Here is a 17,580-nt window from a genome sequence, read left to right as displayed (position 1 = left end):
TTGGCTGTCAAACTGTACTTTCCCACACTCAACTTAAATACATTAGTGTCTTCACTGCCAGGTCACTGCGTTACTCACAGATTCAATATCCATTTATTCTTGGGAATAAAAAAAAAAAAAAATCTATCTACGAGGTGGTTGGCAGACTTCCAAAGCTGCTGATAAGTCAGAGTTGTCTTTTGGCACATTATGAGCAGTTGAAGCGAATCCAGTGCTGCTCCCAGGCTTATCCAGTGTATCTAAGAAATTACTTGCTTATCATTCATACTGATTGTTTAATCAGAGATTGTCACTTGGCAGATTTAGCGTAAACAGATGAATAAGAGCTGTATGACAGTTTTATGTTATGGCACAAGAGCAGCATACAGCACATTTAATATTTTAGACATTTTGATGATGCTCGTAACCACTGAAATTAAGAATGAATGCAACAGATTTATCAGCCTACATTACTAGATCACAAAAAAATTACAAACACAAACCAAAAGTATGCAATGTAAAGCAAAATCCATTATTTGTTGATAACAGCCGATACTGATAACAGTCGATACTGTACAAAGTGATTGTTAGACCCCTCTGGTCTTGCACTGGCATTGCAAGTCTTTGGGTGGTCCATGGGCTCAAATTGGCTTCACTGGCTGCACCTGTGAAGGTGTGCATGAGGCATGTAGCTTGAAGGGAGTCACCACTGTTGCTTCTTGTAGTGTGTGATGAGAATTAATACTGGCTGGGTTTATAACAATAAAAGTACTTTCTTAACTTGTGTTCAGTCTCCATTTTATGTTGCAGCCCAACGAGTCGGATCATAACAGTGATTTAATCCTAAAATCAAACACATACAATGCTAGGACAGCTGGCACTGCTGACTAAGAGTAAGTAGGTTCATGATTTGAGGCCTTCCTAGTTCTATGTTCACCCCATTCCCGAGTAGGTTTTCTCCAGATACTCTGGATTCCTCCCACAGTTTGGTTAATTGATGGTATGAGTGTGAACATACAACTTTGCGTTAGCCTCTAGCTTGGACAGACAAGCTGGTGTCTCCTGGGGAATTTTGTCTTGTTTTTTTATTAACTGGTGATGCTGGTCACTCTGTGTTATCATCAACTAAAATGTTTATCTTCATTATTATTTCTTTTTTTTTTTCTTTTTTACTAACTAAAAAGTAGAAACAAGATTCAAGCAACCAGCTTGTTCACTTGGCGACTGCTACAACTTTTTTCAGACATGTATTATACTATCTTAAATTGTACTGACAATTCATAAAAATTTTTTAAAAAATCAGTTAAATTCAAACAGTTGCACATCAATGCCAGTTCTAGACCCATTTAATCCAGTTTAGAGTTGTGGGTGGGCAACCATCTAGCTGCCATCGGGTGAAAGGCGGGGTACACCAAGGAAGAGTCGCCAGTCCGTCACCAGGCCAACATGGAAACAAGAAACAAAACAAACAACCATGCACACTCACTCTCAATCCTACGGACTATTTAAAATCACTAATTAACCTAAAATGTATGTTTTCGGACAGTGGGAGGAAGCCGGATTACCTGGAGCGAACCCACAAATGCACAGGGAGAACATGCAAACACCACACAGAGGGGCCTCAGCCAAAATTAAAACAAGGAATTTTCTTGCTTTGCGGTGACAGTGCTAACCACCGCATCACCATGGAGCCCCACTTTTACTTTAGCTGTGCAAACAGTATTCATATTGTTATGTTACATTATTTGCATCTGGCAGGCCAAACTCCAAGCATGCAGAACAAGTTCACTTTCCTTCCTGAGTCCGTGAGAAAGTTAATTTTGACAAGAATACCATATCCTCATTAGAAGTCATAGAAGCATGAGTATCAGATGAATCTCAAACCTTTTGGGGCACCCTTATTTAATTTAATAAAGCAATGCAACTCTGATTTATGGAACAAGTGAGGACCTTTTTATATGATTATGTGACTAATAAAGCAGCTAAAACATACATTTGATTTGGAAAAATCTATGAACTTATTACTACAAATGTAGGATTAAATATTGATATTTTTATCATATTTATTCATTACAGTAGGATGGCTCCAATCTTCTCCTGGTCTGGCACCTTTCCTATTCTCTTCCAGGGCATTTCAGTCTGGCATACGCCACAGCGGAAGTCCATTAATCAGAGCTAATTCTATCAAGGCAGAAAACACAACGCTCTATTCTCATACATTAACCTTGCTGATGCCCCTTACCACCCTGAAAGTTGGCATTAGTGTGCAGCATGTGTGCTCTTGAGTTTAAATGTATGCGTGTGTGTTTTGAGCTCTTGTCACTTGTTACTGTTGCAGTTATTGCCATGCTATAAATAAAGCTAGTCACAGGGAGGGATGGAAGCCAGCGGAGTGCTCTGACAGCAGAGGGCATAGTGGCCTTGTCTCCCAAGGATGTGAGCATTAAATCTGGTCAAACTGATAGCTTACTACATATCTTAGAGACAGAACGATTGCATTGCATTATACAACTTATGTAAATTTTTAAAAATAAACCATTTGTTTAACTCAAACTAATATCAGTATCACTGTATTAGTAGAACTAGTATGAATTTGAATTACTATTTCATACACTATAAACAGACTATGCTAAACTTTTCTATTTAACAGTCCCAGGAACAGAGCTGTGGAAATATTTCACATAATATTAACCCCTAATTTTATCCTCAATTAACTATTCATTTTACAAATAGGTGTGATACAAGAAAATACGTGTTGCAAAGGGAACATAGAATAACAGCTGCTACGGGATGTATGTTCTTGTATGAAATAAGTAGGCTAGTAATTTTAAAATGTTTTTTGTTTTTTTAGGGGTTGTGATGCTTGAAAATAGGCCAATGTCAAGAAGTGATACAACATGGCGCCTCATACAAGCGTCATCATGCAGCCAGCTGCCATAAGTGTTGGGGGGTTGTAATAGAAAAAAATAGGAGTAGCTTCTTTGATGCACGTCATTCGGCACCACGGTCTTCTGGCCTTAAGGCTGTGCTGACTATAATTTTTCTTTTTGTTAAGTACACATGTTGATAAAGCTTGATCTAAATGCACCTTTAAGCTGTAATTTAGGTCATACTTATTTTGTAACCTTTTGAAAAAACAAATGCTCCCAGTCAAAATTTTCTTTCTTAACACATATCCTAGTCTCACAGATAGAGTCACAACTACATGCCTCAATGGACTCACTAACTATAAGCACAGTAGTCTATTTTTTTCTAATTACAACATACACAATAAACATAAACAACATATTTCTTCTTGAGCATTTTTTTTACGTTTTTTTCCCCTTAACCGCAGAATAGATTTAAATGTGGAAAATACCAAGTAAATGTTTTTTCTGCACCTCCACCAGTGACCCCATTACAACTTTAAATGGTAAATGGTATATTGATTACTCATATGAAAATCCAGGAATTTGGCCTTAGAGGAGACTTTCATTCAATGTTCATATTCAACATTGAGTGTAAAAACTGAATATCAAACTAGGCTTTATGTACAGGATAAAATAATGTCTGCATTCGTCCAAACATAAAACTATAGTGTAGTTAACCTTCACATCTGTTCGTGATTATGAAAATATTTTGTTGAATCAACCTCCCTCACAAACAGACAAAGATGGATGAAGTCATTCGCTTTTGGACATGACACAAGCACAAAAGTACCTTAGAAGTGGTAAACTACTGAAGGCCACTCAGCACCTGGCTCCAATTCCATCAATATTTCCCACAAGTCATTATGATCTAATTTGCTATTTTCACTTTTTGTGGTTACTGTGGTACTAGGTCCTTGTGTAAATAGTTCCATAATTCAGTATAAATAATAGGGCTCAATGAAAAGTCGTTTTGTCTGAACAGCTTGAAAGTCATACTCTCCAGCGCCACTCACTTGTCCAATTTACTTCAGGCTCAAAAAGGACCAAATTCCTCAAATCAATTTCAAAGCTTTACCATCCGAGATACATACATGGAGGTTTCAGTAATCAATGGAGAAATGTTTGGTCCGTGAACATTTTTTTCATTATTCTTAGAAATTCCAACATAAAAAAAATAAAAAATAAAAAAAATTCTAGAAATTGGCATCAATTGTTGTTTCTTTTTGGTTGAAATTGAGAGTTTGACGTACAGACCGAAAAGCTCTCTCTATGTTAAACTATAAGTGTGTTGGGTTTAAAAAAAGACTACTACAGCAGAAGATGCAACGTGAAGATGACATTGGAAAAAAACTATGGGTGATTTCACAGTTTCGCTCACTAAATCATACTTAAAAGAGACCCAGTGCATGCTCCCTGTTTTGAAGCCTAACCAAGGAAAAGGACAGTAAAATTAAATTTTTTACCTTGACTGTGGGCGCCCAGTACGTGACTACATAGAATGAGAAGATGGAAGGTGAAAAACAGTACACCCACTGGGATTAACCTGCATCCCACAGTGGTCCAGCTGCTTGTGACCATGGCACCCTCGAATTCTTGGAGAAGACACCAAAAAAACAACGTTTGTCAATGAAAGGCATTTTATTTTCAGCTGCATTTTATTGGTTTGGTTTATCTTAATTTTTTTAGCTAAAAATGTTGAGCTCATTTTCACTTTCAATTCACTTAAAGCTATGGTAGGTAATCCTAGAGAGCTAGCAAGAGAGCTAGCAAGATTCGAAAGTGTCCCCTCCTCTAAGCTCCACCCCCCCCTCCCCATTCCGTCAGTGCGTCATCCAAAGCCGGTAGAACCGCATGCGCACACGGAGCAGGGAGCCGACAGAGGGGGGCGTAGGCAGAAAGCAGAGGCATCTGATTGGTTTTTGTAGGCGCTCCAATCCGAGATCAGCGGGACGCTGATCTCGGATTGGTCAGCTTTTTCTCAGTCCTGCAGCTGCCACAGAGGTCTGATTATTTTCGTCCCTTTTTCTAAATACATCTTGTATAGATTTCTCTCAGGACAGATGGACCATTTCACCCAGTATTACAAAATGTGTTTCTGAACAGGATTACCAACCATGCCTTTAATGTCCCTCTCATGCACAAACTTTCAAAGGCAGAACGCAATCAACAGGCTGAGACATTTATGCGCTCATTTATATTCACGTCTTTACACCAAAGAAAGATTAACTACAAGGTTCCATTTCATAATCACACTCGTAAATTAAACCAATTTGCTTTGACTCCAAGTAAGAAAGAAAGAAAAAAAGACACTATGCTAACAGCTAGCATTGTGTTTGATCATCAGCCATTAAACCAGCCATTAGACCTCATCAATCTGGGAGTACACTGTTTCGCTACCATACAATAATGGTCTTGAAAAATTTCAAATTTAAAGGCAGTAAATCCTTCACTTTATCTGCTACAAATATTAGACGTTGTTTTCAGCGCAGCATCTGTAATAGTAAGCCAAGGTACAACAGCAAAAGTTTTAAATTTATTGTAGAGTACTACGCTACACATTCTTATCACTGCAGATCATTTCTATTAACATGTTTTTCCCACAGATATATCTATTCCACAGCTTGAAAATTTAGCAAAAAGGGAGGAAAAATACATTTTTAACCCCAGACTCTCAAGTTATGCTGCAAGTCTACAAGTTAAGCAGAGAAAGGCTTTAATTTTCCTTCCTGAACCCTGAATACACACACACACACACACACACACACACACACGCACACACACACACACACACACACACACACACACACACACACACACACACACACACACACACACACACACACACACACACGAGGTACCTGGACTGTAACTTCAACTTGTGTAGCGTTTCTGTTGTATGTCCTAAAAGGGAGTCGAGCTCACGGTGCCGCCTCAGTGAGCGCCTTCTCATTGCTTTGGCTCCACACCCATGACTAGCACAGCTCTCTTCCCTTTCACCAGACAAGTAGGCAGCAAAGATGGAGGGAGCGAATGAGAAGAGGAGAGGAAAAAAGGAAAGAAACTGAGGGGAAAAGAACAAAAGAGAGGAACACCAGCAGATGGGAATGAGACGCAAAAGGAAAGCAGACAGATTGCAATGATAATGTAGATTGTCAGGAGTTGCAATCTTGCAAATAACAAGAGTATAAACTAATTTGATTTCACATCCTCTCGGTGGTGCTGTTTGCTTTCCCTACTTATTTCTCCATGCCTTTCAGCTTTTGATCTTGAAGTCCTGAGCTGCAGCTGCAGCTGCAGTGCACTTAAATCCCAATCTTTGAAGAATGCTATTGTAATACTGGACAACATGTCCCATATCCTTTCTACATAAGAGGCAATAGAAAACATTTGAAATTCACAATAAGGCTTCAACAAAAAAAAAGGACTGTCTAAAATATTATGCTGTTTATTACTGGATGAGAGCTAGACAGATGTCATGCTGCAGGAATGCCATGAATTAATACATACATATATATATATATATATATATATATGCTAAATTAATAGCAATCACAATTCATTCACAAGATGTTGCATTTAGGAAACTTTAAAGATGTGTTTGAGGTTCTTTATAAACATTTTCACTCAACAGCTCAGCCGATATTGGATTTTTGAGGCTGACATTTATCACCAAATGGCAGGCCAACACATTTAACAAACTTATTCTGTGATATTTCTCTCAAGCTGTTTAAATCCTCACTCTATCAGTTGGTTTTTTTTTTGTCAACCCTGATTAACCTCATCACTGCCCTTCATCAACGGAAGATCAGACCACAGGCCAAATGGATAGTAGAATCCCTTGAGGGTTTCGAAATTATGCAACTCCAACAAAAATACAAGCTGACACAGAGATTTGAACTCTGGTGTTCAGCTGAAGGACAGTCGCCCTGCTGACTACAGGCTGCTGTCCAAAAGGAACATTAGTCATATGCCAACATCACCATTTAATTTTACACAATCATTGCTTAGAATAGAAAACCACAACAAAATTTCAACAGCAGCACAAAATACGAACCCAGTACATTAAAGCCTGCAACACAAAAAAACGAAGAAGAATATTGCTCTGTCGCATTAAGCACCAGCACACGATATAAACCTACATACTGTAGTTTTGGGTTGAAATAATACTCAATGCTGGTGTTTTAATAAATATAATTTTGTATGATGAGTTTTCCCGAATGGTAGCAAAAGTATTTAGCTGGAACTTCTGGCTATGGTTAATAATCAGACATATAATCAGATAAAGCAATTTGGAGAACCACGGGACATAAATAACCTGTACTTCAGTTGATATTTAAAGCATAATAAGCATCATCAGAGCTTTCATATAGGGTCAAATGAAGGCAAACATTTCAGCTCTACTTCGCTATCTTATTTAGGAAAGTAACTTTTGTTTAACTGGATTATAATTGGATTAAAATGAATTGGATTATAATAAAGTGATTTGAGATGACATTTGTAGTGATTTGGACCTATATTAAACCTAAATTAACATAATTTGGCTAACTATAGACTAAAGCTGTCAAATAAATGAGTTAACATTATTTTCCTAAGTCACTCACCAGAAATGTCCTTTTTAGCACCTATTTTGTCAAATTTAATTCTGGGGGATAATGACCCAGCTCTAGTTTATTGAAGTTAACAGTTTTGTGGTTCACACTTTGCCTCACCCACCACTGAAAGAAACACAAGCAGTAAAACAACAACGATTACAACAGAAAACAATTAAATGCAACACTTGAGGCAGATTCTAACTTATCCGACAGTATCGTTTTCTGGCATAGTATTAGCAGCTAAAACGGTAAAATGGAGAACAGCTCGCTGTTTCCGTTTAACACCATTAACCCTTTAAATTGCAGTTTCTTTCAATGTAGGTTTCTTCAAAGAAGTTTCAGAATTAATATCTAAGCCTTTTGACCTTCGGAAATTTCCACTCGTTATCCTTTATGCAGACCGTTTCATTTTTTTGCAGATAAGTTTAAATTTACGCTTATTTTCTAGGTTACCTGCCGACAATAATACCAACAAATGAATGCTAACTAATAAATACATTCAATCTTCAATTGGAAAATAATCCCCGCTGAGTACTTTCAAACTCGTCATGGCATAAGGGTATATTGTTTGACAGAGCCTGTTTAAAAAAAATAGTAACCACTAAATATCCACAGAACTATTAGCTCACCTCTCTAGCCTCATGCTCTTAATTGGTCCTATCACGCGCAGAACGGTTACACTGACGTCAGGGGTGAGTTCCTGCCCAACCCCCCAAAAAAACAATTGATTTTTAAGAAATAAATGAACTCCTTTAAAGTTTATATCCTAGCCCTTTGCTGAGTTCTCCCCGTTGATGCATGGGTTCTCTCCGGGTTTTTCAGCTTCCTACCACCGCCTAAAAACATGCGTGTTGGTCAACCCTTCGAATGATATGGATGTTTGTTTGTCTCTATGTGGCCCTGAGATGGACAAGCGACCTGTCCTGGGTTTTTTATATGTAAAATAATTCACTATTTATGCATAAACAGACATGTACAACATTTATTTTCAAACATTAATTTCAAACAAAAATGTTGAAAGTGAGACATTAATTTCAAACAATCATGTGGTCCCAAAGTAGTGGGCGGTAGGCCTACATAAACTGTGATGTTGCAGTGAAGGTTAAATTTGCCATTTGCTTCTTCAGTTTGATTCACATCAAAACCCTTGGTTCTAGTTAAGAGACAAGACACGTCTTCTGAGTACACCAAGGATGATTATGAACATTGTTGGAGCCACAACCACAGCAACAGCAGTGGAGACCTGTGGGGAAACACCACAAAGAGTATGAACAAAATATTACAGTGCTGTGAGTCTATTGATATGCCTGCAGTGGTAACCTACTCCTGTACATAAATAAAATTCATATTTTAAATCTCCAATTCCCAAAAATTGTGACGCTGTATCAAATACAAACAAAATCAGAATTCAGCAATTTGCAAAACTCATTAGCCAATATTTAATTCCCAGTTGATCACAAAAAAAACTCTTATCAAATGTTGAAAGTGAGACATTTTACCACTGCATGAAAAATGTTAGCTCATCTTGAATTTGATGGCAGTTACAAGTCTCAGATAAGGAGTAACAAGAGGCTGGAAATGAAGTGGTCCTAAAAGGGACAACTGAAAGAGCATGTTGCAAAAATAAGCAACAGATCAATAACATGATTGGGTATAAAAAAAAAAACATCCTGGAGAGGCAGAGTTTCTCAGAAACTTCCTTATCTCACAGCTAAGATTTTTGTTGTTGCTGGTTAGTTTCTAAATTTGATATCTAGTTTTGAATTTAGGTACCTATCAAAGCAGATATACAAGTGACCTCCTAAAAACATTCATCATAATGAGTTATAATGATAAATGGAAGTTTGCATGGATTGGCTCATTGTACAAACCTTAATAGAAACACTATAGTCCTTTTGGAACGACTGTAGAAATACACTGAAGAGAGCGAGGCTGCAAGGTAAGTATGAATTGGTGTCTTCCGAGTCTCTGCATCTTTTTTAGAAGAAAATGTAGATTTTATTTCTAACACATGATTCTCTTTCATAAATGAACCACAAACGTACATGCTTCTATCATTAACCGACCTTTTAAACAAAGCATTAAGAAGTGAAATGTTGTCCTTGAGGTATAACTCTGACAGACCCAGTTCAATCAGTACAGAAAGAGGCAGCTTGTAACCCTCCTCAACAAGCAGGCCGAGGTTATACCATCCCTGTTTAAAACGACAAGTACGATTAACAAACAAACATTCACATCTGTAATGACAAACACATGCAAACTTTGGAATAAAAAAATACACTGAGGAAACCTGTGGATTGTTCCTTAGAGCTGCTTGAATGTACATCTGTGCTGCAGAAAACAAGCCATTCTGCCTGCCATCATAGCCGTCATAGAAGAGGTCCCCCATCCTAATGAAGGCTGAAGAAATAACAAAATTAGTGCTCTATTAAGTATAGTTTACTCATACACAAATCCGGAAATGATCTAATTCAAATTTTACCATAAGTGTCAGGATTTTGACTTTGGATTGTGAGGTTATAATATCTCCACATACAGTGTGCTGCATAAGCAGGATCCAGAAAATTTCCCTGTTGGCATACAGAGTGGAAACAAAGAGGTGTAGACTGAATGAAAAACAGGACTTTGACAATGTGGCTAAATCCACTGACATTTTTTTTTTTTTTATTGAACAACTCACCGGATTTTGTTCACAAAGGTATGCTGCATTAAATTGTGCAGATGCATACCCGGATTCAGCTGCCATCATGTAATTTAACAGTGAAACGAACCTGCAGATGAGCTCAAATGTAAGTGAGATGCAACTACTGCTTAGAGGTCTGATCAGGTTCATGTCAGTTGTGAACAAGGAAAAGCATTACGTGTTACTCTTGAGATAGGAATCCAGGGCTTTCCGTAGGATGCTTCCCAAGTATCCGTTGTGCTCAGCTGCCCACTTGACCCACCTTGAGGAAATTAAAAAGTTACTGTAGCGAAGACATGAGAAAATATGTAAATGAAGTGAAATAAATAAAAATGTTAGTAGCTAACAAAACTGCATCTAATGGGCGTCTGCTGACGTAGCCAGGTATCCCAGTGGTCCAAATTTCAGCAAGGTGAACTCCTCCCCTGATGTGCCCTCTATCTGCAGACTTCAAATAGTACTTATAGGCCATATACTGTAGAAAAAGACAAAACATTTCCACCTGTCTGAACAGAAAATTTGTGTGTTTGTGTATAACTAGACAATGTCGTCATTGCTGAGCTTACCTGGTTGGCAGGTTTTCCTGGATATAGACCCATTGAATACATAACACCAAGATTCATGGCAGCATCTGGACACTCGAGGAGATCGGCTTTTTCCCACAGCTGCACCGCCCGCTCGTAGTCGCCCTCAAACTGCTCATAGTACCAGGCCAGAGCATTGATTGCAGGAACAAAATCCTGCAGAATATACTACTGTGAGAACTTCAGCAGATGTTTGCTCCAAAAAAAACAGGCTCATCATGTTAAGGTATCGCTAACAAACAAGCATCAAACTAGATGTTAACATTTAACAATAGAAGACCTGTTCCATTGCTTTCTTCAGGAAATAAACTGCTTTTGGAATGTCCTTCTCAACCCCCTGTCCCTACAGAGAGAAACATTAATGTTCATTAAGAGTAGATGCAAATTATTGCTAAAGCCAAAGGAAGAAGTAAAAAAAGTAAAGTAAAGAAATCTGACCTGTAAAAGTACTATTCCATAGTCATACATCGACACTGGGTCTCCCAACTGGACAGCTCCTCTTCTGTAGTGCCTCACAGCCTCCTCAATGTTAGGAGACAATCCTTGCTGACCCCAGAACAGCATGCGTGCAACAGCTTGCTGCAAGACAGTTGCTGAATTCTTACTAAACACTGAATGCTTGAACATCCTCACCTCATTTATGTATTAAGAAAATTTCCTTAATTGCATTTAAAAAAAAACAAAGAAATTGCTTTAAATGTTAAATGAAGAAATAAACATGCACAAAGTGTATGTTTTGTACAAATATTTAATTTGTTAAACAGTTGTCATATTCTGTCAAGTGCTTTAATGTTTCATAAAAATGTAATACATTTGATCTTCATACATTCCATTTGCAACTAACTAAAAATGAATGTGAAACAGTTGAATAGGAGGAATGTCATTGCAGACAGGGGTTTCAAGACATGCTGCTCTTTTGCAGAAGTTCAAAGAAATTAAAAAGGTTAATGGCCATAAACGCAGTGAACTCTGTGTGTAAAGTGCTCTTTAACTAAGACTTGCAGCTTAAAAACATTATTTTGTGGTGAAAATGAATGACTCACTCATACACGATTACTTTGAGACTCCGGGAAGTGTGATGCAGTAGGTGCTGTGTTCTCATTGAAATATGCAGCTGTCACAAAAGGCAGTTTATTCACTCAAGGGCCAGAAGGAGCTTAAGGTGTGAGTGTCTGCAGGAAAAGTTGAATGATGGATGTTTGCTGCATGTTTTGTTTTGAAATTTCACAAACATAGTTGAGGATTTGATTAGATCTGGCTGGTGTCTGATCAGGTTTTACTCTACAGCAAGGTAATAACCTCAAACCTGCAGCCACAGACATAAAGGTAGCAAGAAGAACAAGGCGTTTGGTAACATATGGCATGGCCCAAAGAGACACAAGTAATTCAGATTGCCTGAATTCACAGAGGAGTTTGAATAAGTTCTGTAAGATGCTTCAGCAGCAGAGTAAAGATGATCTGGTACCTCAGCCTCAGCTGCTCCCCTGCTTGCCTGTAGTTTAAGCCACTGAAAGATGTGATGGCCCTCATTGGTCTGAAGGTTCAACACCTCATCGTTGTTTAGGTAAACAGCTTCAACAAATGTCTAAAAAAGGGAAATAAAAAAGAAAAGACATGTTAATGTTTATTTTCTGTTGTACAGTTCCCTACAGAAACACCTCCAAATAGCACCAGTTCCTGCTCTGTGCTCTGACTGAAGCATTAAGCACTGTACTAATACCATTATTATCACACTGTTATCTTTCTGATTTTATGGAGAACAGTGACAGAGGTAAACTTAATGATGATGACAACTCGCGGGGACATAGCATGAAAAGAAATAAGTGTAGATTAGACGTAATGTGTTCCTCTGCATTACAATCATTGTCAACAGATCTGGTATTTTCTTATACTCCCCAGCGTCCAAAACACACATTACCTGCTGCGGTGTGGGATTTTGACGGTCTAAAGTTGTCTGTTTCGCGATGTTCGCATAATAGGCATAGGCCAGATCTGGGTCTGTGGGGAGACCATGAAGTCCCCGGTGATGCAGGTGCCCAAGATGTAGAAGAGCTAACCGGTCATCCCTTTGGGCAGCCAGCAGGGCAAGGAGCCAAGCCTGCATCAAACACAGAACCATGTGATGATAACCTGGACATGTTAACATACTAGAGCTATGGCCGACCCAATAAAGGACACCTTATGATGTTGTTTCTGGACTCCCAGGCCAGAGCTCAAGAGCACAGATGACATGTGCAGAGCTTGGTTATCACCCAGACAGCCAGCTTGGAGCAGCAGGGGTAATAACCTGCTGACTACTGCAGTGTCGCTTGCTTTGCCCAGCTTGCGAAGTGATAAGGTGTACAGAGCTCTGCCCACAGCTGGCAGGCTTACTTCTCTCCCTCCTGCAAGGCAGGAATTAAACCTATTTCAGTGGCAAATTTATAATGTTTTTAAAGTCACAGATATTGAGAAGGAATCAGAAGCTATTGCAAATTCATGCTGTTCAATAAGCCATGTCAGATTTGTGTACTTCATTCCTTACCGTATTTGAAAACTAATAACTTGGCCAGTCTAGCAGCTTGTCTTCTTTGAGGGACAGTTTCCTCCCACGGCTCACACTGCTGATTTGTTGGTAGTCTCTCCTTTACCATCCACTGATGGAAAGCATCAAAACAAGCCTCTGAAAAAAAGTAAAAAGGGTCACTTCTTTGGCAGTTGTATAGGAATTTTTCTCCCCCCTCACAAAAAGTCATTTTACCGCCATCTAGTGGATATATAAGCCCATTACCAGTCTCTATCCTCTGTCTGGCCTTGAGTGAAAAGCCATTGATCTTTACGGTCATATCAAGATGAAATTCCTGACAGGTCTGCAGCCATCCGGTCAGATTCACATTCTTAATAACATCTGGAATACCTTCAGACTGAAGAAGAAAAATCATATGACTAAAATGGGCTGAGCAGTTTTACTTTTACAACAGCAGTACATTAGAAGTAGTAATGTTTTTACCATGACGTGGAGCGATGCTCTGTTGCGGTTATAGACCACAGGTCCAACATAACCCTCCACACCTCGTATAAATTTCCCTCCACCAATTACAAAATATCCCTCTGTGTCATCAAACATAACAGCATGCCTCGACCTAAAAGACATTATGTTTAAAGATAAGCAGGACACTTTTTTTTGTAATACAGGCAAGTTATTTTGTTATGTTAAAAGTATACTTACATATGTTCTGTAAATTGAACTGTTCTTGGTTCTTTATCCATGCACACCATAAAGACATTCACCTGAGATGCAGTGACAGTTGAACGCTTTATTTTCATGACCACTAAGCACGTGATAAATGATGTCCTCTGTCTACAAGAGAATACTCACTGTTCTGCCTTGGACCATTACACCGAGTTGGCACCACTCATGTAAAGGCACCGTGAATGAGGACAGAAAAGCAGAAGACTCCTCAGATTCTCCATTTATCTGCACATGGAGCTGGCCTGTGTTTATGGGGCAAATGTGAAATTAATATAATGGAATAGTAGGAACACTTGAGAGGTGAGAGAAATATTCATAATCGTACCTAAATTTGTGAGCAAAAGTGTTGGTGTGACGTAATTATCATGGGAATTTATATGATAAAACACGCCACACATGCTTTCTTGGCAATGCCTGGTCACAAATATCCAGACTGAAAGTGTACACCTGGCAAATACACAATAGAAACCTGTTAGCTAACCCAGCATCTGCAGCCACAGAATAAAAAGCTATGCAGCAACTTTGCTTTTCATACCATGGAAAAGAGATGGCTTTGAGACGCAAGTACTCCAAAAGCTCATTCCGGAAGGGCTCAAGTGTCTTTGTGATGCCAAAATTTTCCCCAGTTGAGGCATAAATTGTGGACAGGAACTGCACGGTTTCTGAATGACATGGGTAATGTATCTGTAACAAATCAATGTTTCTATGGCATCACCGTCTAAAAAAACAAGCCAATATGTTTTACTTGTGAAACTTTCAACATGAACAGCCATCTGTGAGGATTTTGCTCTCAAATTCAAAGCTGCTGACAGAATGTGTGTGGAATTTTACAAAGTTCAACTATTTTCTGATTTTAGGTTCTTCTCATGTGCAGTTTCAGGCTTACTTCTGGAACCTTACCTTGCTCAAAAGGGCATTGTTTCTGTAAGATCTTCTGACTTAATTGTAGCATTTGTTTGCTCCATGCAATACAGAGCTGATGCTGTTTAACAGGTCGACTAAAGAAGGGCTTTGGCTGCAAAGCTGCCACATCCTGGGCTGTGGCAGACCTCTCAGTATCATCAAATCCATTGTATCCGACTGAAGCTCGAAGGAGACAACTTAGCACCAAAGGAGAGTCCGGAACAATTCCATCTGCTTGATACACTAACCAATCCGGCAGCTTCAGCTTCACAGTTTTTATTTCAGGGTCACCAGGGACACAACTCCACTGTCTTAGCAGGAATGTGGAGATTCTGCCAGTTTCAAAAGATACAACACAGTCCAGCTGTACTGTAGCAGGTTCATCACAGGAGTAAAGTATTCCCAGTAAATGGTCTGGCAGAGCTTCCGTTGGAGGATTTAGAAGTGTCACCTCATCTAATCCCCAAACTATCTGTATGTAAAAAAAGACATGCATATCATTAATCTGTATAAAGCAGTGTGTCAGAGATGATGGAGATAAACCAGCTCCTACCTGCATAATGAGGCAAAAATGGCAGAAATATTTGTACACCGCATGGAAATCCATCTTTTACACAGTTTTTTTTTATTAATCTTTCCAATAAAGGCATTCAAGCTACAGTGAAACAAAGAGCCTTTAAGATCCGGATCTTATCCTATTACACTTCCGCTCGGAGTCATAGGTAAATATTTAACAGAGCACACCTCCTCCCAATTAGTATATATACAGAGTAGATAGGGGAGGAACTTTGTGCAGTGGGTTGCATTCTAATATTTAAGATACAGCCAAAGGTACAACAATGGCATCTACCTGCTACCAAGAATCTATATTTGTTTTTGAGTCACAAATATTTGTTCTGGGGCTAACCTTTAAAATATGCTGTCAGCTTTGTAAGTTTGCACTGAAGGAGGAAACACCTTTTTTGTTTATTTTCTAAGAGGAAAGCATATATTGAAAAAGAACCTTTTAGTCTTTCATTCAAAATTGTTTATTGCTATCATGCAGGAGTGCCATCAAAGTCTAGACCACCACAGTAGATGCAAAATTATCGTTTTTCTCTGTACAAATATACTGCATGTATTCATAAATAGAAGCTCAAAATGAAGAAGAGGAGAGTTGGGTAGGGACTTGAGAGCTAAAGCTGATCCACTCTTCTAACCCAATATAGGTTCCGTTATGACAGTTGACATGCATCAACGTTGCAGTGCATTAATATACAGGGAGCAGACAGACACAAAACACCCACATATACACTCATACCTTCAGGTGGCATTAACAATTTACAGCTGTCGTGCAAAAAGGTACAAATGACATTTTAAAAAAGTACCAGTAGGAAATTTATATCTTTTAGCTGGCTTCTGGAAAAAAACAAACAAAAACAAACAAAAAAAACACATGTCTTATACATCCAATCCACCTGTTACATTTTGAGGCTGGGGGAGACGGATTGTGTCTTCTGCAGCACTTTTTGGTTGTTCATTCATCAGGAGCACCCTAAGCGTACTGGCCTCCCTATTACTTTAGAAATCACCTACAACTACTGATGCATAGTTCTGTGCTTAAACGAAGCAACTGACATTAAAACTGGCACAAGATTCTTTGTAATAATCTGAGGATAGCAAATTTCTGTAACAAATGTAAACATACTGTTCTGATGATACTGTTACAGGAACAATACATTCAGCATTTAAACTCTGGATATACAGTACTGTATATATCGTGCAGATCTGTCATGTGTAAAAGGGGTTCAAAGATTTGAACACACCACATATACAAAGGCCTCTGACAAAGATAGGAATTTGGCACTTTTACACATATGGTCTTTTGCCTCCCAACACTTGTTGAGCCAAGTCTTTCATAAAAAAGTGACCTTAAGTGGTTACAACTTTAACATTTTTATCTTAAACAGAGCAAATGATTTTCCTTGTAACATTAGCCCTTACAAACACCCATCCTTCACCGACAATCTACTGCGCAGCTTTTCTTGTCCATCTAAAAAGGAAAAAAACAATAAAGCACAAGATAGCAGAAGCCAGTGAGTTCAAGTCCAAGTAAAGCAAATACAGATATTTGCATGGATACATGTTGTAATAGTTTTACAATAGTTGCTCACAACATTTAAAAGATTGAGAATTGGTGTTGTGCTGTTGCTGAACACATTCTCTTCAGTTTTCTTTTCAAGATTTATGGTACACGTTCGAAATCGTAAATCTCATAACACAGCAATTAAGTATTCAAAGTGAGAAAAAACCAACCCTGTCCCTAAGCAGTAACATAAGTAGATCTATCATCATGTACTAGCATCGCGCTAGGAAAATATATACCCCAGCTATGTTTGTGACGACTAACTGGCTGAATATTCTGCCTCCGACGTGGAAGTGCATCTTTCTTTCCCTGGATGTCGACGCTTGTAGAACTTGTGCGGTCTACAAAAATGGCGATGTAGATTCAAAGAGTTAAGATGAAACACTCAAAGTTCTTACAGGTGTAACACCGAGCTCAGAGAATCCAATTCATTCTTGGACTGAAAAGCCAATTTAACATCTTGCATCAGGGTCGTTAGAACACTGAATGTACACATCCTCAGTGGATTTACTCATCCTCATGTCATTTTCTGAAAGGCTATCTCAAGTGCTGCAGCTCTAGAACCAAGTGGTT

At 38.6% G+C, this 17,580-nt stretch overlaps 1 protein-coding gene across 1 annotated transcript; it reads right to left on the bottom strand.

Moving 5' to 3' along the window:
• Nucleotides 1-8,009: 8,009 nt before the first annotated feature.
• On the bottom strand, nt 8,010-15,393 carry LOC142388157 (protein sel-1 homolog 3). The gene is made up of 22 exons (XM_075473111.1): nt 14,880-15,393; nt 14,515-14,641; nt 14,305-14,426; nt 14,106-14,221; nt 13,956-14,017; nt 13,737-13,869; nt 13,518-13,650; nt 13,272-13,409; nt 12,926-13,131; nt 12,666-12,845; nt 12,213-12,332; nt 11,186-11,326; nt 11,028-11,090; nt 10,730-10,903; nt 10,511-10,638; nt 10,342-10,425; nt 10,161-10,251; nt 9,963-10,050; nt 9,771-9,880; nt 9,547-9,674; nt 9,352-9,454; nt 8,010-8,723 (listed from the first exon to the last, which is right to left on the bottom strand). The coding sequence occupies exons 1-22, from the start codon at nt 15,376-15,378 to the stop codon at nt 8,634-8,636; spliced, it is 3,036 nt and encodes a 1,011-aa protein (XP_075329226.1). The 5' UTR covers nt 15,379-15,393; the 3' UTR covers nt 8,010-8,633.
• Nucleotides 15,394-17,580: the final 2,187 nt, after the last annotated feature.

The sequence above is a fragment of the Odontesthes bonariensis genome, chromosome 9 (assembly GCF_027942865.1).
Source record: "Odontesthes bonariensis isolate fOdoBon6 chromosome 9, fOdoBon6.hap1, whole genome shotgun sequence".
NCBI classification, from domain to species: Eukaryota; Metazoa; Chordata; class Actinopteri; order Atheriniformes; family Atherinopsidae; genus Odontesthes; species Odontesthes bonariensis.
Note: the sequence above shows the minus strand (reverse complement) of the source record. Positions and strands in the feature narration are given on the sequence as shown.

Coding starts and splice junctions, on each gene's coding strand:
- LOC142388157 (XM_075473111.1), bottom strand. CDS start 15,378: ATGCATGTCTTTTTTTACATACAGATAGTTTGGGGATTAGATGAGGTG. Junction 13,870..13,955: donor GTTCAATTTACAGAACATAT/GTAAGTATACTT, acceptor AATGTCTTTTAG/GTCGAGGCATGCTGTTATGT. Junction 12,846..12,925: donor TCCAGAAACAACATCATAAG/GTGTCCTTTATT, acceptor TGTTTGATGCAG/GCTTGGCTCCTTGCCCTGCT.